Source organism: Phalangium opilio, unplaced genomic scaffold (genome assembly GCF_054372755.1).
Source record: "Phalangium opilio isolate 3A_F unplaced genomic scaffold, DU_Popi_V2 ptg000537l_1, whole genome shotgun sequence".
Lineage (NCBI taxonomy): Eukaryota > Metazoa > Arthropoda > Arachnida > Opiliones > Phalangiidae > Phalangium > Phalangium opilio.
The window spans coordinates 426,057-449,731 of record NW_028324243.1 but is presented as its reverse complement, the minus strand read 5'-3'; the positions used below and the strand labels follow the sequence as shown (position 1 = coordinate 449,731).

At 38.0% G+C, this 23,675-nt stretch overlaps 1 protein-coding gene and 2 long non-coding RNA genes across 3 annotated transcripts in view; all 3 read left to right on the top strand.

The window, feature by feature from the left end:
- LOC149588658 (uncharacterized) overlaps window positions 1-23,675 on the top strand; it is a 422,944-nt gene that overhangs the window by 162,467 nt on the left and 236,802 nt on the right. The gene's annotated exons all lie outside the window — the stretch shown is intronic.
- Window positions 5,269-6,281, top strand: LOC149588667 (uncharacterized). The gene is made up of 3 exons (XR_016379822.1): window positions 5,269-5,570; window positions 5,644-5,797; window positions 5,863-6,281. It is a non-coding gene; the product is annotated as an uncharacterized LOC149588667 (long non-coding RNA).
- LOC149588666 (uncharacterized) lies at window positions 17,577-23,384 on the top strand. The gene is made up of 7 exons (XM_089862062.1): window positions 17,577-17,705; window positions 18,294-18,403; window positions 19,085-19,109; window positions 20,973-21,143; window positions 21,221-21,338; window positions 21,670-21,869; window positions 23,080-23,384. Exons 1-7 carry the CDS (start codon window positions 17,577-17,579, stop codon window positions 23,350-23,352), a joined length of 1,026 nt encoding a protein of 341 aa, XP_089718188.1. The 3' UTR covers window positions 23,353-23,384.

Sequence of the window (23,675 nt, the reverse complement as noted above, 5' to 3'; positions counted from 1 at the left end):
GGCAGGCCTCGGTGGGGGCGGTCGGATGGCACTCGCCGAATGGGAACCGAAAGCCCGAGGCATGGGCAAGGTACTCGAAAGCATGTTGGAGTAGAGTAAAGGACGCTGGGTTGGTAATGATCGGTCAGACGGGACTGAAATATTAGTAGCGGTACCGTCACTTTGACCGTCAGTGGTCACAGTGTATTCGCATCGGCTCTTTTCTAACGCCGCTACTCTAGTGCAAAGTTCCTTAATATGCATGTCTTGAGCATTGATAATAGACTGTTGATTCACTAATTGCTGCTGGAGAGTATGGACCAGCGTCTCAGTGTTGTCCAATTTCGCCAGGATACGATCCAAGATGGAATTAGGATCGCGGGTAACACTATCGGGCTCTAGTAGTTTATTGAGAGCTTCATGGATTACAGATAAGGGTACCGACGAATCATTGACCACTTTAGGCGAAGGGACACTGTTACCAGCCATCCCGCTGCCCCGACGAGTAGGACTCCTAGAAGCCCTAGCAGTCGTGGAGACCGGTTTGCAACCCCGGCAGGTAAAAGACGATAATATAATAATAATAATAATAATAATAATAATAAAGTCATCTTTATTGACGATATTCTTTTTAGCTATGTCGCTAATTTACAAAAGAGTCGTCAGTTAAATTAAATTAAATTTAAATAGTTACATAGGATAAAATTATGGAATTATAATTGTACTTCTAATTGAAGTACTTGTCTAGTTCTAATTTAAAATTTGTATATGTTGCTAAATTTTTTATATCCATGGGTAGAGAATTCCATAAAACTGCTTCCCTGAAGGATAGTCGATTTTTACTGTGGTTTGATTTTTGTGGGTTTAGATATAAATTTTGCTCCGTCCCACGCGTGTTGTGTTCGTGTACGTTGCACAGTTCTGTGAATATCTGACGAATGTAGGTCGGAACTTGGCCTCTCTTGGATTTAAAGACAAAGCGTGCTAAATGAACTTTACGACGGGTTGCTAGTAAAGACCATGATAGATTCGCATGTACAAGGTTAGTGTTTGTCCGTTTCTTCACGCCAAGGATTATCTTTCCCGCGGTGTTTTGAAGCGTTTGTAGCTTTTGTAGTGAGGTAGAGCTTGCCGTCATGTAGAGGATATCTCCATAGTCGAATATTGGTAGTATCGCGGTTTTATACCATATGGCCAGAATAGATGGTGGAATGTGTGGCCTTAAATGCCGTAGAATGTAAATTCTCGATTTTATTTTACTTATGGTCGCTGCAATATGATCTTTGCACGCTATTTTCTCGTCGATTTTAAAGCCAAGGTACGTTGTTACCCTAACCCTTTTGATTGTCGATTTAGGCAGTATCGTGATATTTTCTATTGGTTTAAGACCCGCTGCGGATCCAAATAAAATGAATTCACATTTTTTCACATTTATGGTCATTCCGATACTATTGAACCATGTCACGCAGTTTTGAAATTCATTATCCAGTTGAGTGATAATAGTTTCTGGATTTTTATCTGCGGTAAGCATTGCCGTGTCGTCAGCAAACTGAAAGGGCGACGTAAATTTCAGTATGTGAGAGAAATTGTTCACATAGATAGAAAATAGGATCGGGCCAAGTATGCTGCCTTGGGGTACACCTCGTTCAATGGTGCCCTTTGGCGATGTTGATCCGTTTATGGTTACTGACTGAGTACGATTTGTTATCAGGATTCCCTTTGCTGCCCTTTTTGTGCAGAGGTGTGACTCTTGCGTGTTTCCATATATCGGGAAATGTAGATTGATTGATGGATAGGTTTATTACCTGGCACAATGGTTGGGCAATCACATTGCAAAGAGATTTTATTAAGCATGGTGGTATACCATCTTCTCCCACCGCTTTAGTTGGTCGCATTCTTCTTATTGCTTGTTTAGTTGCCTTGATAGTAATGTTCTCCATAGAGAAGGTTGGTTTGTGGTGTCTTTTCTTGTTTTGTAAGAGTGTGCTCAAAGTATCCCAGTCGTTCTTTCCGGTTGCTTTGCTGTTCTTGAGGAAATAATCGTTAAAATAGGTAGCTACATGAAGTGGCTCTCTGATAGTGGTATTGTCACTTGAATTTTCAAGGATGATGTTTTGGTACGATGGTCTGTAACCTTTGAAATTTTCTTTAATCAGTCTCCAGGTTTCTTTCGAGGTTTTAGCCTGCCCGAATCTATTTGCAAAGAACATCTTTTTAGCATTCCTGACCTCAGAAACCGCCAGATTCCTATATATCCTAAACTGTTCCTTGTGGTAGGCCCCATTTGGTCCTGTCCTCTTTCTAGAATGAAGGTCTCTCAAGGATAAAGTATTTTTAATTTTGTCATCAAACCATAGAGGGAGTTTTATGTGGACCCTTTTCTTTCCCGTCGGCGCTTGTTCATTTAAGTTCTTATTTATTATTTGCTGTAGTAGAAGGCATGCTTCATTTATATTTATGGGGTGGTCAGTATTCGATAGTGTAACTAGTTCAGAAGTCGCAAGGTCCTGAGTTAAGCTCGTAATGAGGTCCGACAGGTCAAAGTTGTGATAGTTTCTTGTGGTAACGAAGTGTGTTGGTATCTTTTCATGTTTACGCTTGCGGACACATGTTACTAGATTGTGGTCCGAGAAACCACAGTTTATGTTTCCAGTTTCCACAATAAAGCTTGGATGTGTACTGTAGATGTGATCCAGTAATGTACGGGAGTTTTCGGTTAAGCGAGTTGGTTCCGTGATCATTTGCTGAAAACTCGTTAGTATTTGGTTCAGAGTTTTCGTAGGTTTAGAGAGCGGTTTGGCAAGGAGATCGCAATTGAAGTCTCCAACTAGGATAAGTTCCACATTTCGTGGTATGAGTTCCTCTATGGTGTCCTTCAAGCTAGTTAGAATATTGAGGTCTGAGGTTGGGCTTCTATAAAAGCACCCAATATACAATTTCGGGCTATTTTTAAAAGTAATTTCTACCCAGAGTGTGGCATCGCTTTTTATTTCAAGGTGCGTTAAGGGCAACGTTGTCAAATAGTATATTAGTAAACCACCGCCTCTGTACGAGCCGGTCCGGTCCGCACGATAGAAGTTATAATTGGGGAACTCTACTAACGAATTTGGGATCTGCGGGGTTAGCCAGGTTTCAGTCACGCATAAAATATCTATATTCTGCTGTGTCAACATCAATATCAATGAATATCTAGGTGATGAGGAATGAGACTTCTAACATTAAGGTGGCCGATTTTAAGTCCTTTAATTTTGCTTTGGGCGAGTAGTGGTTTCCTCTATCATGGTTTATATCTCAAATTATGGATGGCATACTCATAACTGGGTGTTTCCATGAACCGGCAACTTTATTTATTTTTCGTCAATAAACGTTTCTTAACCAAAACAAACCCTTCCTTCACTCCAATCCCATTGTAATTATTTACATTTCAGTTTCTTATCTCTGCAATGATTGTTCTAAAATATATGTCTACACCCCAAATAAAGATAAACTATTAAACTTGAATATTTATTAGTTTTAATTAATTACTAAAAATTGGAAATATTCTTATATTTAGAATAAAGAAAAAATATTAAATTTAAATGTGTTATTTAAATAAACGTCAATACAGTATTTCACAAAAAGGTTTTTCAGCTAGATACACTTTTACAGACCATTTGTTTACAGAATTGAAAACTAAAGGCAGAAGAATTATTAAATATGTTAACTATCATCTCTATATTTAAAGTCGACACAGCATTAGAGTAACGACTATCCACACGTTCACTCCATACCATCATTACGCAATCATATTGCATCTGCGATGGGCGGTCTTTAATGCAACCATTGCAGGCATTCTTGATTCCCTCAGTCACCTGCTGTATAACTCTTTCCTTAGTTTTGACTCAATAAGGAATGTCACCACCTGAATGTGTTTTTTACCTCTCCGAGTGACGTATGTCACGGAGAGGTTCTAATTTCGACGTGTCTGTGTGTGTGTGTGTGTGTGTGTGGGTGTGTGTGTGTGTGTGTGTCTGTCTGTTGTTATACCCACGTGACCGCGTTCGCAGTTTGCAAATCGGAGCAAACGTGTTCTCAATTTCCGGAAATTTCGAAAATTGTATTACACTTACAGGATATTACTCCATTGCCTGTCTAACATCACCAGCCTCTGGTCTTTGTCCATCCCACATGGACACCAGTCTGTAAACACTGGCTTCTAATCACAATCGTCTGCTGCTCTTTGTCCATCCCACATGGACACCAGTCTGTACACACTGGCTTCTAATCCCCACCCTCTTGTGGTCTTTGTCCATCCCACATGGACACCAGTCTGTAAACACTGGCTTCTAATCACAATCGTCTGCTGCTCTTTGTCCATCCCACATGGACACCAGTCTGTACACCTGGCTTCTAACACCACCATCTTCTGGTCTTTGTTTTTGTCCATCCCACATGGACACCAGTCTGTACACCTGGCTTCTACTCCATCATCATCGTTAAGGTTAAGACATACGCGGCGATCGGCCAGGGTTACGAGAAACGTCCGGCCTCCCTAAGGTGGGGCTTCCACCAAAGGTTCACGCAATTGCGCTGTTCTTATCCATAGCTGCGATTCGACACCCTTATATACTACCTATTTGAGTAAGGCGACGCAACCGGCGTATGCTTCATTTCAAACGCCAATATTAGTCAAGTCTCTCAAGAATGTTTAATTATTCTTTTTCAAAACGATGTAACTCTCAATAAGGCGAACAACTATCGAAGAAAATATTTAATATTAATTATATTTATTTTAATATTTAAGATAATCATGTCTCTAAACTCAAAATTAATACGGAAAGGGTTAAACAGTAGTCTATGTGTTTGTCTATATGTGTCCGTCCGTTGTTACACTAGTGCGCTGCGTTAGAAGTTCGTTTTTGTTTTGATGTGTAAAGAAATCCTTCAGAACCTTAATATTCCCGTTTTCCATAATATAAAATGAATATGTGGAAATATTTTTCGTAATTATGATGCATTTAGTACTTTTGTAGCTTTAAAGCTCTATTTCATTTTGATATTCCAAAGAATTTTTTTAATATTATTATTTAAAATGGATGTTTATATATTACTTAAGCTATACTACATCTGTTTATAGCATAATCCTTCCTAAAGTGAATACAAGCCCAACGCTACAATGTTGGTCAAATGAACTGTTATTTGTTAATAGGCCTAGTGAACCAAAAAGTAAACGCTTGGGTTTGGTTTTCGTTTCTGTAATGCAGAGACATTAACGGTTCAGAGTGAGCCGAAAGTTAAATACGCTATTAAATAATTAGGCTTAGATTATATAATCATGGTGGAAATCTGGGCCGCGTTCAGCAGAGCCCAGCGCTGTTAGCAGTGTCCTACATAACGGGATTTTGTTTTAGAATTTTGACGTCACGGTGCTTAGCGCTGAGCTAGCGCGGTCTTCAAAGAAAATAGTCGGCTTTTTGGATAACGTGACGTAAAACGTGTAGTTCTCAGCTTGGCGAAAAAACCATGGATGAAGCAATACAAATAGCTCTATGGGACTATAGCTATTTAATTGGCGTGAAACCAGTTGATCACGCGAGAATTTGAAGAGATATGTTAGTTTCTAATTTTAATTATAAAAGTTGTTATCTATCTCTATAAATATGTTATCATACAATTTTTGTTAAGCCTTGGTACCTTGCACGCTTTATTGCGCTAGCGCCATTTATAAAACGCCGATGACCGGAGAAAAGCTATGACGACAGAGCTCACCGGTAAACATTTCCAAAATCCGCTGTCTTTTTTGGTGAGCTCTGCTGAACGCAGCCCAGAGCAGTGAAAGGTCTGATCGTAATCGGATAATAGCTTCGTGTTTTCATGCTTTTCATGGTACGCATTTACTTTCAGTGTGTGTAGCCACAAATAAGCTTTGGTGTTATGTAACGTTAACAGTGATGTTGACAAACTAAGAAATTCGTTGAGGTGAAACGAGAGGATAGTGTTTATATGGCAACCCTGTTGTGAATATGGCTTTGAACATAGAGGGCATACAGTTGAGGAGTAGAAAATTGGGCCTTTACAAACACGTAAAGGTAGTATCCCTCCAAAGTTTTATCTCTTCATTTCCCGTTTCTCCCCCATCGGATGATGTTAATGTGTACAAGTATATCATTATTGGATGTAAAATGTCGTCTGATTTACAGTATATTTGCTATGCTTTGTATACTGCTTTAATATTTCATATATTTTAACTTAAGAAACATTTCCATATCTGGGTAAATAAGTTTGTAAGTAGTCGTCTTGACTCGGAGAGGTAATATTTTGGTTTTCCCAACTTGTTCAGGAAGTTCTCCCATGGGTATGAACCTATAGCGAGTCCATTTAGTCGGGTAGTGAATTCCATAATTCGCTCCTTTACCCGGGATTACTTGACGAATATTTAGCGTTTTCCTATCCTGATAAGTTACAAGTTGAATTCGCTTGTCCGCCGACCCTTCGAAAAAGCTCGTGGTAGGTTGAGCGTCATCCTTCTCGAAAAATTCATTTATTTAATCCCTCATCCCATAAAGTTACATGTATTCATTCTCACTTAATATAATCCCCGTAGAACCATCATATTACAGTCCGTTGTTACACTGACTGATTAAGTTGAGGAAATCTCGAAAACGTTGGAGTTATCCCTAAATATTCACATAAAACAGAATTAAGACGCAAACTAAGATTTAAACATAACACTAAAAATTTAAGAAGAAAGTATACTTACATTTCGATGAGCGCTTGAAGACTCGTAAAATGCCTTATCCTCAAACCTACCGCGCTTTTATTACGTCGGAAGCACATCGTGAAAAGTCAGTATGACACATGGTCTTAAGCCTAATACTTGGCGTGGGTTTACTATGACGTTGACAACCACGTTGCCGAAAGTCAATACGACATCGTCTTAAGCCTAACTCTCCGAACATGGGTTTCAAACTTCATAATTCAATCCTTATCAGTGAGACCATGCGTTTAACATTTTCCTCGAAAAAAAAAGATAAGATTCGCCAACGGAAATAGATAACCTTATCTCGAGTGGCCGTCATGAGATTACACGACATCATGAGGTCTCACGCTAAGTCTGACATCATGACTTTCAGGCCAATTTCTCACGCCAGATCACGCCACTGGGCCTGCTTCAACACTCTGCTTCTAGTAAACCTTCTACTAAGATGAAGAGAAAAATCTCTTTTGCATTTTCGGCAGTCGATCTCTTGGAAGCGCTGACATAAATGAAAGGGGAAGAGACGCGTCTACAAATAGCCACAGAGATGGGTACTTTAAGAGAATGGTTGGCTTATGGTACTACTCGCGAACGTTGTAGTGGGAAACCAAAAATCTTCATAATTAAATGTTTTCGAACCTAATTAGATCAAAGATACGGGTGTAGGACATGTAATTGAAAAGCTGACTTATTTAGATCATTTCAGTTTGTTGTTGTTGCGAATTGTTAAGTTATCCTGGTACAAAAATCTTTCAGGAATAGAGCTAGTTCTAATGATTTCAAAAATATAAATTTTACATGTGATTTGTAAGTAAGAAAACTTATAACGCGAGTTTGAAAAACCTCTGCCAAAACTCCGCGGAAATTGTGTTTTAATATTAAGATTCTTCTTATTAAGAGGAAAAATTTCCTTCGCAAAATGTTGAAGTAAATCTTACTTTAAATGCTTTTCGATAGATTTAAGGATATCCGTAATTGAACCATCGTGGTCGCCAAGACGATCTATATTGCCATTCGGTTTCAGATAGAATAATGGAAAGAACTGCATGCGAATTGAAATCAAACCATAAGTCTATTATGTAAGGTCCCCATAAGTATGAGTCCCCAAGTAGGTCCTATACTACCGGCATTGTACTCGTATTAAAATTTTTAAAATTTGGCGGGTACGATAAAAGCGCCACCTATAATTTCTAGGCTGTTTGCTTATACCGGAAGTTAGGATAGGACTTTCAACTTTTTCACCAATTGGGGAATGGCGTTTACATTGCTGTTTATTTGGTAAAATCATGTCACATGCTTTAAATATAACGGTGGAGACAAATAAAAGCGGTCATTGTCATCTTTACGTGGAGGATTAAGTTAAGTTACAAGATGAAAACAAGCTACACTTTCAGTTAGGGGCATTTGCTAATGACTTAAATTGACTTTGTTTCTTATGATCAAACAAATAGTTAAATTTAGAGAACTTTAAACAAACCATTGTATCACATAATAATTTCCAACTGTACATTCAATTATATTTGTAGGTTAAAAAGTTAGATAAATATGGGTAACTGATTTTACGCCAATCACCACGTAAAATCAGGAGTCGCTCTCACAATAGTAAGATGCTCTAAAACTGTACCTTAGAGACCTAATAGAATCATAAGTTTATAAGATATGTTAAATAAGTATGACAATACCTATATTTCGTGGTATTAGAGACTTACTGAGAGCTAGTTCGAGAACGACACGAGTATTGACTACACTCGGATTTGCACGTCGATCTTGGTTATGTAGTCTGTACTAAGCCTTTGACAGCGCCTCAACAGGCGTCTCTTAAGGAGAATCAATGACGTTTCACCTACGACATTTCATGACAAGCTCTCAGTAACCAATGACAAACTTATGGAACATATATTATAAACTTCTGATAGAACCTACGATTTGTCTTTGTTTACTTGAGCTAAACTGCCGGAGGTCGGATACCTATTCCGGATACTTCTGTATCTGTATCTGTGGGATCGGAGGAGACATCTGTATTTGTATCTGTGGTTTCATAGGATACTTCTTTATTTGCTGGCTCGGATACTTATTTATTTGAATATTTTATACGTGCTTAAGATTGCATACGATTGCTCAACTTTTACCTTAAGAAAAGTCATGGCCGCCAAATTTTGGAATAAAAGTACGAATCTCATTTTCTTAATTGTTCCTTTCCCTTTTATGTATGTGCTAATTTAGTAGATAACGATGTGGCTACTATTATGGCCCAGTCCTAGGTTGTTGGTTCCCTTCAAGCTGACAGTCTGGTCTTCAGCAGACTTGTAAATAGTGAAAATTTTATCGGGAGCCCCGACCCCCTTCCAAAGCCCAACTTTCTTGGGTACCCCGGACTCCCTAGTGGACAAGGGTAAATAAACAAAATGTGAGGAAGGGAAGGCTGCATTCCGGCCAGCATGGGAAATAAGGCGGTGGCACAGGGCAAATGACCAGTTTAAAAATGATCTGGACCAGTTTAAAAATTAAATCGGACAGGGGTCAGTCAGAGTCCAGACATTATCTCAACTATTTTAATTACCCACTTCTTTAGTTTAGCAGACGAGGCGCCCTGGTCAATGGTCATGGACTAGTTTATTTATTCCTGGCCAGGGGGGGGGTCGCTGGCCCAATGTCCAGTTTTAAAAAAATCCTTATTTCCCACCCTGATTCCTGACAGTTTTGAGGGGAAATATTCGTCATTTTATTTTTTCCTCTTTTTTCAGTTGTCAGGGTACCCGGTTGGTACCCGACCCCCTCTAAAAATATTTTTTCAGGGTGTCCTGTGAATTTTCTTGGATGTCAAAGGCTCCCTGGTACCCCCTATTTACAAGTCTGGTCTTCACGTCTCCTTATTTAGAATACTCCGTTCCATTTATTCCATAAATAGCTTTCCCCCACTCTATTCGAGAAAGTAGGGCTTTCATACAACCGGGCTGCTAGGCCTTTAGTGTGGTTTCTGATAGTAAACCGATCTCCATGATTATAAGCACTGAGCGCATTTAGACTAGGCTTTTAAAGTTGCGAAGACGTTTACCTAGCCAAAGCATAGCCCACTCGATCGGCGTTCACGGGCGCTGCGCTACTCGCGCTATTCTATTAATTTATATCATAAGAAAATAATATATAGCTCCTATAAGTATGAAACTCTCCATTTAAGCCATGTAAACAGCATTTTCTTCCATTGAAATTTGTAAAAGGTTTCTAATGCCACCTATTAAGAGTTTTTGGCGTTAAAGAGATGAAATAATTGTTTAAAAAATTTTCAAATTTTTTATTGTAATTAAATAGTTAAAGGTCTAGAAATTATTATTACGATAATTATAACTGATTAAGTACATGTCAAAATTATCATAATAAATTAATAGATGGCGCGAGATTTTGACAAACGAGGCTAGCGCCTACACTGGTACCGAGGTATGGAGCAGTGGGAACATCTTGTGTCTCTACGGGCGCGGCCGGCGATATTTCCTCGGCCCATCGTGCCTTTCGCGGACACCATAGGTGGCGGCGATGGTTTCGCCCCCCTTTTACTCGTAGTACCGAAACTTCTCCCACGGGGCGTAAAAGCGTAAGCGCGCCAAATTTGGGAGCAGATGCTGTAGTATGAAAATGTACTACGTTTCATACTTATAGGGAGCTATATATTATTTTCTTATGTTTATATTTATTATATCGCAAGCAGCTTGCGTCGTGGTGCGCGTGATCGAGTGGGCTATGGCTACTGCTACGAGTGATAGCTGGCTTCAGGAGAGGAAGCCAACTTAGCCAAGGCATAGCCGATAGCCGAAACGCGGTGCACGTTACCGGGCTGCCGGACTAACGAAATGTAAAATCCACAAAATAGTGAATGCTTGACTAGTCTATTTAGATATTTTTATTTGGTCTTTGTCGACTATTATGGTTTTCCTATCCCCATTAATGTAACGGTGTATTCAGTATGGTTGTACTTATACTCACCGGCTGATACAAGGATATTCTAATTACTGTATCATTAAGCATTTCATGGAATTTATTTTCTGGGTTAGAAAGAAAGTAAAGATAAATATTTAGTATTAATACAAATTTTCTTTATCTAAATAATATTTAATGTAATTTGCTTCTAATTAAAAATTACGTTGGCCTCTTTACCTTTTCATACGTTAATCAATTGAATGGAATATTTAGTACACTATATTAGGTTCTAACATGAGTTAATAATATGTTAGCTCCCTAGGGAGCTTCATATTATTTACTCATGGTTCTAATTTTATATCTTGTATTAAAAACCGGTTTTTTATTACATTTTAACCCTTTCTCTGGTTATAATTTACAACTTATCATTAAAATTTTTGATTTTGCTAAACTTACGTATGTTCTCGAGATTGGATGGCTTCCTCGTTAAAAAAAAGCGGTGTTTCTCTTCACCGATCTATCATACACTGGAATTAAAGTCGAATTAACACCTCTAAATCAATACTCACGGAGATTTCAAATAAGCCCAGGAAAAAAATTTGTTACCTTTTCTATATTTTAAAAATTATCCCTTATTATGTTTCAAAATGTAAGTATTCATTATTTCATTTAACTATATAAGGAATAAGGTTTGAATAGAACTCGTATTTCCGTTAATATACGCCTGCCTTCCCTCGCTATGTTTAAGCGTGTGTAAACGGGTTTTAGTTGTAGCACTTCGGATGCAACGTTCCATCTGCCTAAGACCATAAAACACATGGACTGAATTGATAAGCTAAAACCCTTGATCTTCTAGTGGAATCGCCTGTCAGCACCTCTAGCGGGAGAGTCCCGAAACTTTTCGACTATGGTTAGAGGCTAAAATGTTTCAATATTGGTCACACCGTGGCGCTAGAGAGGCGCTGCTCTTAAAGAACCACGCGTCGTATCTCCATTCTAGTCCATATAAGTTTATGGTCTTAGCTTCAACATTAATGTATTGTAATAACGATTGTTTTGGAAAAAACATTTCGAAATACTAAAACTCTTTTATTTAGTTCTTGAGTGTTACAAGAAAGCGTACTACTAAAATACATCCCCCTCCACATACGCACTCACAAACACAAAACTTTACTTTCGCTTATCGAGAAAAGCTATAAACTCCATGCAGTTTCTCCAATGTTCCAAGCGACTAAAAAATCGAAACCATAAGTCCCCGTTCGTCGCGTAACTTATAAGAATCACTCCAATCAATAACAAAGTCACTCAGTTTTTTGCTTTGGACGAATTCAACGCTTTATGTAATTCCAATCAACTCAATTTCTTTTAATTCAAACTGTTCCTTTACTTTAACTTTTCTTTTGCCTTATTCTTTCCGTGGTATCTAAACTTTTCCACTTCTATTCTTATTTTTCAATTCTTTTCTTATTATGTCCGAAGACTACCCTTTCAATTTATGTCCGAAGACTACCCTTTCAATTTATGTCCGAAGACTACCCTTTCAATTTATGTCCGAAGACTACCGTTTCCAAATTTCCAATTTCCGTTCTTTAATTATTAAGTCCGAAGACTATAGCTCCTTGCCTTGGTCTGAGCTCCATTTCTATTATTTTCATATGTCCAACTAAGGACTTGTAGCTTCTTTGCTAGCCCATAACGAAGTATTTTCTTATGTCCTGCTAAGGACTTCTTCTTCGGTAGCCCTGTTGCAACTATTTTTCTCTTATGCCAAGAGCTTTTTGCTAGATCTCAAAGTTCAATTTTCTATTTCCACCCCCATGTTCAAAGTTCAGTTTTGATTTACCTAAATGCATTTATAGCCAGGCCATCGGCCCTTACCCTTATGATTCTATTCCCTCATTTTCTCTTTTATTTTTGTTAAATTTTAAACAGTGCACGTGAATGTCATATTATACCCTGAGTCTTTGAACTGTCCTATCCAAGCTATCAAATTTTATTACGTTGTTTTTCAAGTGAACCGATCCCATCCTTCGGTCAAAGATTCTATTTCAAACAATTAAACTTATTTTCCTTACACAAAATATCCGACTAATATACTGTTTTTTCTAGGAACAATAATAATCCAAAGTTTACAAAAATATATAAAACACAAATGAATACAAAACAAAAAGCATGAATATTTTTGCTCGCGCGTGAATTAGGCCTATTTCTTAAAAAACAATCGTAAAAAATACACATTGATTCAAATCCTAAACACTTATTTTCAACATGGGAGCCCTACGTGCGTATTCCACTCAGGGGTACCGATCATTATTTTTCATAGGGGGGCTAGGGCCCAAGGCAACACGCAAAGAGTACGTTGTTCCCCCAGGGGGATTTAGGGGGCTGACGAAGAATTTGGTCCCGCCGAGTCTCCTTTTTGTAGTCACTGATAAGCGTTTCTAAACGATTCCAAGTGGTTTCTAGAAATTGGTATTCCAGATCGAGTCTGAAAACATTGAGCACCTCCGTTCTGAAATTATCGCGCTAGTTCAGTAATAAGTAGAAAATGTTTATAACGGTATATTAGCTGATAGTGATGGGTATGTCGATGTAAATACAGACCTAATCGTGAATAATGAAAGTAATTAACTCAATTATTACAACAGGCCATTATTATTTTCATTAGTGTCAAAAGAAGGAGTGTGGGGGCCCCGGAACAGTTCCGGGCGACTCACAGTGGCCCTCAAATTAAATACAGACCTAATCGTGAATAATGAAAGTAATTAACTCAATTATTACAACAGGAATAGGCCATTATTATTTTCATTAGTGTCAAAAGAAGGAGTGTGGGGGCCCCGGAACAGTTCCGGGCGACTCACAGTGGCCCTCAAATTAAATGCGAATTCCTCACAGCTCCTCTGATTCCCCCCCCCCCACATAATCAGCATCATCACGGATAACGTTTTAAAAAGTATGATATGTATTTGCGTCTAAATTCTTGGGCTGTGTTTTATTCATATTATCATAAGTTTATAAGATACGTTCCATAAGTATGACACTGCCTACACTTGCAGTCCATATTCCTATTTAGTTTGTAGTACTAAGCCTTTCACATCGCCTCACCAGGCGTCGCTTTACAAGAATCTATGACGTTTCACCTACGTCACTTCATGACAAGCTCTCTGTAACCAGAGACAACTTATGGAACATATCTTATGAACTTTTGAAATGATTTTTTCAGCTTGAATATGAATAGTTTGTTCCGAAAGGACGCTTCAGGCCTATAGTTTGACCAGGTTTGACATAGGGTCCTTGTTTCACAATGGACTGCTTATAAATGCAGTTTCACGGGGACTGCGAGGCAAACTTGTTTTTTGTATAATTGTACTTAGCATGTAATGCAGGAAAGCATCATTATCAGGTTCCAATCAATTATTTTTCATGGGAGTTTTAGGGAAAAAATACATCTGGCCATGTTTTTTTCCATTTCACGCAATTCAGAGGTAAGCCAATTGTTACTTTTAATTGGAGTACTTTTTCCTTGCCTTTATTTTTCTTGCTATTATAAGTTTATGAACTTGTTTACTCCATTATCATTTCAGCTGAACAAAGGAAAGCCACAGGTGTATTGATCGGAAATAATTAAGGTAAGGAACATTATTGCTGATCTAATTTCAACTAACTAGATTAACCGGAAATATATACACATGCCTGTTAATTCATTAGAAAATTGAAGTGGAATTCTGTTAATTTTATCATGAAAGGCCCCTCATTTCAGTTAATTGAAAAACTTTTTCTTTTTTTCAAGCGTGAAGCCATGTAGAGGAATCAAAAACTAAGTACATTCTGTTTCTTGGAATGGAACTGTGTGTATAGAAGAAGCAAGTTAACGTCCTGTTGTGTGAGGCTTTTTCGCGCGTGTTTAAGAAGTTTACACTTACCGAACCGAGTATATTGATTTGAAAACAGCAGTAGGCAATATGGCTTTGCTAAGTACCGATAAAAAGAATAACCAGAGCGTAATTACACCGTCAGTGACGTGTGTACCAAAGCAAGACGTGCAAAAATAAGGGAAGGTCATAAATTTGCTCATTCGATTTTTCTTGCAACAGGAATCGATTTTTCGTTGTCTTATTATCTTCAAATCCAAGGCTAAAAGTTTCGAAAATGCAATGACTTATCTTAACTTTATCTGCGCTAAGACTCAGAGTTAACCAACATTTATTGAAAACTTAACCTCCTTTATAGGTTTGGACTATGAATTTTTTACCTCTCCGAATCACGATGACGTCAGGGAGAGGTATTACACTGGACGTGTCATTGTGTTTGTCTGTCCCCGCAATCGCAGTTGGCAACTCGGAGCAAACGCGTTCGCAGCAAGCAATACTGGCTTTTACTCCATTATCATCGTTAATGTTATGATGCACGCGGCGATCTGCTAGGGTTACGACTAGGAGGATATAGGGGTGAAGGAGTCTTCGACTGCCCGTTCTTAGAGCTCAGATTTCGGCCTCTCCCATGGGAGATTCGTTCACGCGCACCTAGTGACCTTGGTTACGCGCATCACGTGACCACGCAAATCCCAATTCAAACAAGAGCGGGTTTTTCATGCTAGCTTAGGCCTTAGAAGCAACACCGCCTATATGTAGGGGAAAGAATGACATTTTTTAATGTTATCGGGTGTTAACTCTACTCTCCCACAGGCTTTAATCCATCTTAAACACTTTTTTGCTTAAATTTTTGGTTTAGGGATAGAGTAAAAAAGCGTACCCTCTACAGCAGTTTTATCAAAGAACAAATAATTTACAATTAATAAAAAAATGAAATAATGATAAATGTTCCGTTAAAGCACTAAAAAATGGAGCCTTTACCAAAAATGAAATCAGAAGAAAAGACGACGCCCGATGACGATGTGCGCGAAACTAGTTGCGCGGCTATGAATCTCCCAGAGCGAGAGAGAACGGGGGGAAACCACGGCCGATAATCAGTAAGCGCGTTTCAATGGGAAATCGGGCAGTCGAAGACTCCTTCACCCCTATATCCTCCTAGGTTACGAGAAACGTCTAGTCTCCCAAATGTCAGGGCTTCCACCAATGGTTTAGGCAATTGTGGCTTTTCATATCATTTACTATGCATCAAACTCCTTATATACCCTAAATTTCCAAGAATTGTAAAAAAGGCATACGCTAGAATTCAAGCGTCTACAATAGCTATGTTTCAAATGATTTTAGGAACAACGTTTCTTAAAACAACTAAACTAGAATTAAGGTACATTTTTGACGATTAAAATAATTGATATCAATTATATTTATTTAATTATTTAAGAAAAACCTCTTAAGTGGGTAGGTAGCACTCGTCTCGACTCGGAGAGGTTTAATTTGGTCTCCCAACTTGTTTTAATTCGTAAGAGCGTGTATACATATAGTGACCAATATTTCAATAACTATCTAGAGGATTATAGACGAATTGGAAATGAAGTTTCCTTAAAGACCTGTACGCGTTAGGTTTCTCCCCGAAGAGGAGGCCAGATTACCCTTATTGGACTCTAAAACCTACTGAAAGTTTCCCTGAAGTCAACTGAACTACCGCCATAGTCATCATACCAAAATCGCTCGCTTATATGGTATCACGTACACCAAAACCTCACACCCTCGCTATTATCCGGTTGATACGCAAGTAACGGGACCTTTAAAACAATTTGCTCAGAAACCTTTGCGGAAAGAGGTATTTAAATGTTGTAGTCAGAATATGCATTGTGAGTTGAACTGTTGACCATTGAATTTTTTATTGTTGGAAAAATTGTTATAGACGCAAGCAAGTCTTTCCTTGTTGCTGGGAACTTAGTGTTAAGGAATTTTCCCATTTATGTGTTAATCAGCTCTATATCCGGTATGGTGAAACAATTGGACCAATCACTGCGCCTTTGCTAATGCTACGGTCAGCGGTTGTAGCAACGCAGCAGGGGTCTCGGGCTATCGGAAGTGGGGACTGGGGAGACGCCGAAACGGCGCAGCCTCTGAAGGAGGCTCACCGGATGTGAGGATCCTCTTTACAAGCACGAAATAATTCCTCTTTGACGCGTTTTACATCAGCTGCTGACGTTAATGATTGGGTGGGGATAGTGGGAGACCTTTTTAAAAAAATTAACGGTTCGCTACATATAGTCTCTTTAAGTCTACGATTTCTGTGAGGCTAATATACGAATTCTAGAAAAAATGTACACAATGTGTCACGCGATGGAGAGGGCTTAACAGGTCGTGGACGTCTTGCTTCTTTATTTCTAGGAGTAAATACGAATGCTTAAGGTCCTGTAATTAACAGTGTTGCTTTAACGCAATTTTTGCACGATAGCTTACTTCTTTCCATAATGTTTATCGATCTGTCCTTGATAGGTTTAGAAAATGAATGGTTGCTTACCTCGCTGCTTGACGCGTTGTTTCGTTATCGTATAAAGTTATTAATAAAACAAAAGCAAAGACTATTTAGTTGGACGAAGACTAGAAGCTTATGCTATGAAAGGTTTAGTTTCTCGTCCAGAACTTCATGTGAAATTTGAAGCTATATTATATAGCGAACAACGTTCAAAATGTTACTGCTAAAAAATGTAGTACTGCACGATCAGTTTGAAAATACGGTTATAGAAAGCATTGCAAATGTTAAATAACTGCCATCTTGGGGTAACCTTACATCGGGATGAATGTGTTTTGATTATTCTCCAATGAAAATAGCTATCGTTTGGTCCTGTTACATAACGTCATTATGAAATTCATGATTAGTTTATGTTGAAATTAATTTCAAAATAATTTTCTCAATCAAGAATTCGATATAAATTAACTGTCTTTTCTACGTGTAACTAAATGTTCTTTGGTTAACTGTTATGTTTTCTCCTTCGGGTATGACAAATTAACAGAAAGCTAGAAAAAACCAATCTGGATTTTAATAATTAATCACATTTAGAAGGAAACTTATGTATAAAAAGGATATTTGTAGCGATATAGCGCTCAAAAGGTTTTCGGGAGAAATAAGCTTCGTTCGTATACCAAGGCTTAAGAAGATGGAACAATCTAAGACGGTTTGGCTATACACGGGAAATACTGTAAGTAATCTTTTAAGAATCTATTACTAATTGAACATGAAATCAAAAAAAAAAAAAATAAAATGGATAAAAGTTAGAGAATAAACAAAAACAATTGGTTAAAAATTTGATGGAGGAAAATGCAAACTTCCGAATAGTCTCACTTAAATTTAAAGAAGTCAAATCTCTTGATGTACCTAGTACACTTTCACCTTGAAATGTCAACAGGTACATGAGACTATGTACACAAAATCTTAAAATTTAGGGTAAATTAATCAGTAGTTGACAATTTAAGTTGATATTGACGGATACACGACATTTCGTCTGGAGCCCTAGCTTTGTCGAGTATTACATTATCGTATCGTCGCAGCATCTGTTAGACGTATCAATAATATTGTACTATCTGGAAGCCGCTTACATTACGCGTTATAAACTTAGATGTACTGTACAATTTCCAAATCATTGAGCTGAATTGGAATTAGCCTAAATTTTTCAATTGAATTAAATACAGAAAATTATGGGGGAAAAATATTAGATATTTTAAATTTATGAAATAAGTTAAATGACATTCAATCATAATGATATCAAATTATTTCCATGTGTGCCAAGTATTATCCCTTAATTGATCGTAAACCAGGAAAGGCTTGGGTCAATTCTGTAATTGATGACTACGAAGGAATTATAGCTGATATCATGATAGCTGCTCGAAAAAATCTGAAGTAAATATTTACCTATAGTTATTTTAGAAAACTTTTTAATTTTATTGGATGACTTATGAATTATAAAGTACTTGGTTCCACCTAAGACCATTAACAACCCCCCCCCCCCGGGACTCGCAACGCGAGCTTTCTACTTTTCATGGTTTTCTGTTACGCGCGATCCTAGCGACCCTTGCGGTTTATTGAGGAAACTTTTAGGGGTTACCGAATTTACAGGTTCCTCTTTGCTATTTAAAAATGGCGAATCACGACGAAGCAGATGAGAATGAAAATGTTAAAGTTTACATATTTTTTAACTATACCATATTACAGATATCAAGTTAATTTAGCGATATTTTATTTTTGCTATTTCATCGTAATTGTACATTAAACCGTTGCGGCCTCGGCCTCCGAATTTAGAAGAAGACGATCCCATTTCTTTTTTTAAGTGATATCCGGAATCGGAAGTTCTGTACACCTTACAAGTTTCTATCCGTTGCCGCTTGGTGGCACCGTTGTCGCGAAAACAGCCGTAACTCCTAGAGGCGGAAATTTCAATACGAGGATCTTATTGCGTTGTGAGTTAATGGTCTTAGGTTCCACTCTAATAATGGAGAATTCCATCACTTGTTTTAATTTTTCGAATTTTCTTGAAAATTGGTTAATATTTTTCAAACTTCAAATTTTTTTTCCTTATTTTAGCCTGACGTTTAAATATTCGTATTCGGTAAGTTCAGATTCACAAATTAGACATGCACGTAATAATTGAAGAGAGTTTTGCTTATTTCTCGGTGCTTTCGTAAAATATTTTGAAATACGGTTGCTTTCATTTTAAAATTCAGTCAAAAACAAACGGAAAATTTGAAAAGCCGAACGAAATCATTAATGGCAAGCTGAAAATACAAAACAATAGTAGCGATCGAACGTTAAACAAAACAGTTTATTTGTAAAAGACATTCCACTAACTAATAGATATAGAATTATAATTGCCAAAAGAAAGATAGATGCCGACCAAATAAAGGCAATATGGCTGATGAACTTATAGGGTCTGTAAAGTGGTAGGCGGGCCACCACTACTACTACTCAGGTAAAACTATTAGTTCCATAGATACCTTGCAGCCATAGGTCCTGGGTTCGGTTCCCGGTGGCGGTGGAGATGAAACTAAATTTTATAAATTTAAAAGTCGTTGACAACAAAATTATGGAGCCAACGCCACCTAGAAGTGGTTTTTAGAAATAACAAACGAAACATCTTCGACATCATCATCATCATCATCATCATCATCATCATGTTATTCTTCTTCTTCTTCTTCTTCTTCTTCTTCTTCTTCTTCTACACACCAAGTCAAACCACAAAGAGAATAATCTAACATCAAGGTCATATCTCAGAATTTTTACCGTAGCCTCTAGTTCTGAAAGTTGTGACGTTGAGATTTTTTATGTTTCCAACGGAGCTCGGGTGAATGGAGAGAAATATTTCTAAAATCTTGGCCATCGGTCAAGACCGAGTACGAACTTTTGAAGCAGCGCTCCACAGCGGTGGAGAGTGAAGTAAAACAGGCGGGGCTAATTTTAGTCTGACTAAGTTCAAGCATGGTTATTTACATTTTTTAGCGGCGACGGCGTGCTAATATTCTTTTACTTTAAAGACGGTATTTCTTTAAACATAATGTATAGATTAGAAGCCTTAGCTAACGAGATTAGAGATAAAGCAAAATTTGAAACTCATATTATAAAAAAAAAAAACCATTTTAGAAGTGAAACCTATTGAACGAGTAGCTCATCACGTGCGGAACAAACCTCCAGTACAAAAATTTTAGTCTCGTGCCTTTTAGGGAGAGGGGGGCGAATGTTTTCAGGGGGACCCAGCATTCCGTGGCAAACTGTAGTTGGATCGGAGAAAATATTTTCTACAGTAAATACGTTCGGCCTCGCCTTGGAATGTTAACTTTCATGAACACTCGAGATGAGACGTTCGTCAGCGAGAACCTGACACACAATACCCTCATTCGTAATCTGGAGAGATATCTCCTTGATGTTTATTATCTCCTTGTGGTCAAACTAATAGCCCATCGTATATACGATGTGGCTAGAAAGTCATTATTGACTGACCCCCGGGGGTAAGACAACGAGAGTCTTTCATTCTTTCCGGGAAAATAGAGTTATAGCATTTTCCTTTTCTGTGTTAGTCAGCCTTATTATGCAGGTGATACAATTGAGCCAATTACAGCATCTATGGTCAAGGGTTCTAACAAACGCAGCAGGGGTCTCGGAAGTGGGGATTGGGGAAACTCCGAAACGGGACTGCTCCCAACCAATCGCAAGAGAAATTAACCGGATGTCAGGAACCGCTTTACAACTACGAAATAATTCTTCATTGATAAACACAGTCAAACAGTTTTACATTAAAGGGAGGGGGGGGGGAGTCACTTTTAAAAAAAATTACGGTCCGCCGACTTCTTTACTGACTTTATAATGACCTCACTGTGACCTCACAAAATTGCTAGTATTGTCTTTAAATAAAATTAACTTCAATTTGGTTGTACATATTAGAGAGGATACATTTTAATACCACAATTTAAATTTTCAGAATAAGGAAAAGTGGGACATAGAAACTTACCCTCATTCCATAACGTACGATGTTTTGCAAAAATATAAAGCACCAGCTGAATTATATTATTCCAAAATAGTCATGTTTTCTCAACTAACATCAACTCAACGTGGGAGCTTTTTAATCAACCTTATAAATATACCGTTATGGGTATGAAAAGTCCAGACAAAAGATCAACTATTTTATAATGTTATTTTAACCTTAAAAATATTTTACTGACATTACAGTTCTTGGGTCTGCTGTTTGTGACAATATTCGTTCTATCAGCTTTGTCAAAGGGTTTTGAAAAATCAAGCAAATTCGGATCTTTAGTGTGGATGTACTTTGCTCCAATATTGCAACAAAGTAATGTAGCGATACATTTATGGATAAGTTGAATTTCGTGAGAGCATAAGTTCATAAGATAAGTTTGTTACTGGCTACTGAGAGCATTTCATGGGGTGACGTAAATGAAACGTCATAGATTCTCGCAAAGTGACGCCTGAAAGATTTGGCCCGAGCAGGTGTCTCTTGAATCCAAGCCCATTTCTTCGCCAGATCTTTCATGACACTTTACATAATGCAAGGTCATGTCAGTCTGAGATAACTCTAACCTCATTTATATGGTTATATGGTTTTTTCCACTCTGCTTTCGTAATAGTTTTGAGACTAGCGTAAACAACTTGGCTCGTTTCAGGTTTCCCTTTACGAATCGTACACTCCGTTCCGGCTCACTTGTTAAACATATGGGTCTTGACATCAATAGTACTGAATATCGTCGTCTCTTCTTACATCACGGCTGACGTTTTCATTGGACAAAGGACAATTATAAATCATCCAGAAGACATACTTAAAGTCAAAAATCTAAGATACCATGCACCTGGTCATATACTTTACGTAAGTTTCTATTTTTATCAGATAGCTCTGTAAAATTATAATTTTGCATGGGAAACATTTGCTTTTTGCTTTTTTCAAAGTTGTGCAATGTCGGTAAGATTCCCAAAGGCGAACGTTGCTTGTTGCATGGCTGCAGAAGTTGATGACTTCTTATCCTGGGAAGTATTGGACACTAAGGCATTATATAGTATCCATCCCTGCAAGTCAAAATTGCCTATGGCAATCGTAAAAGAGGGTCGAAATTTTCCTCCCCACTTGTAAAACTATCTTATCTACTGAAAAAAATCCCACGCCGAGAGGCTGTGGCACTCAAACTGAGGGGCTTGTTCAAAACTTCTTCAGCGCTAATCGTTGAAAAGCCGTCTGGCTAGAACTCTATGAAAATCCATTACAATCCGTGGGCCTAGGACCCCACACTAGTTTGACCGGAATTTCTAGCAGTCTATTAAAACAGCTGTTCTTGTCACCGTTTCTGATTCGTTACCTCAAACCACCGGACACACCTTAAAATTTCGTTTCTTGCCCGCTGCTGGCGCGCAAATCAGCCTTCCAACTCAAAATGAGGGAAATGCCGTAGGTGGCGCGGTGATCGGACCTAATAAGAAGTTGGCTAACAGAGATTGTTCTGGATATGGTTAGAGTCCATTACTTCCCAGGATAAGAAGTCATAAAATTCTGATGGCTGCTATCCACAGTTAGTCGACAACGTTCCACACGCTTTAATGAACTTCAACCACTTCTTGAACAATACTTTCGAGGCCCGAAAAATAGGTGGATTGAACAAATCAAAGAAGATGAGGGTATAAAGCATTGCATGAATACAACTCATGCTTTGAACTTGCCACATTAAATTTACACCCCGAGCAGAGATTTCTAATCTTTTAATCGTTTGAAAGAAACCACAGTGAGCTACGGAGCTAAATCGGAAATAGATTTGGCGTGTAAATATAAATAGACTAGGGAAAATCAAATGTCCGTTTGAACTATGCGTGAGAAACATTTACTGGAATATCCTTTATTTGTGCTAAAATGTTTTGTTAGAGCTCATGCGAGAAAAACCCCATGGGCATATAGAATATGTAGAAGTTTGGATTCACTCAGGTCTTTTCATAAAATAATTTGAACTTCAGGGCACTTTAATTCCATCTCACTCTAACACAGAACATGAAATTCTCAGAACCAGATTTAAAGTTCTCTTATATATCTAAAGGGATACCCTGGATTACGAAGCCGATATTTCGATTGGTCTGGAATGTCTTGGGACAATTATTTCTCAAGAGTGCTGTCTGGCGAAATGGTGTTTATCACGTGGTATGAAGAAATCAAAAATATCGATGCGTATTGTAAAAAAGTGCCGAGCAGTAGTATTCGACCACGGTTTTACATGTCGCCTTTCATCGTTAAGTCTGATCTTATTGGATTTTATGTGAACAAAAATCACTCCGTTGATAAAGATGTCATGGATGGAATTAACAGAGTGTAAGTCATGTTCTATCTCATTCCAAGAAACACAAGTTTTTAATTATGGTCTACTAATTTACTAATAAGGCTATTTTAGAGAATGTATTTTCATTTTTGGCACTGAATTTATGCGAAGGTAGAACTATCTGCACTCAAACTCCAAAATGGCGGTCTATCATACTGTCAATAATCGTATTCCTGTTAACCAACGTTCTCTCAAGCAGCTGGATATTACATTTTCTGTTTTCGAGTTATGTAGTGCTGCGCTAGCTATTTCCCAAACAGCGGTTGCCTAAACAGTAGTTTAGCAGTATTATGTTTCATAATCGTGTGACATACTCGGTT

Coding starts and splice junctions, on each gene's coding strand:
- LOC149588666 (XM_089862062.1), top strand. CDS start 17,577: ATGTATAAAAAGGATATTTGTAGCGATATAGCGCTCAAAAGGTTTTCG. Junction 21,339..21,669: donor TGCTCCAATATTGCAACAAA/GTAATGTAGCGA, acceptor GGCTCGTTTCAG/GTTTCCCTTTACGAATCGTA. Junction 21,870..23,079: donor CACCTGGTCATATACTTTAC/GTAAGTTTCTAT, acceptor ATATATCTAAAG/GGATACCCTGGATTACGAAG.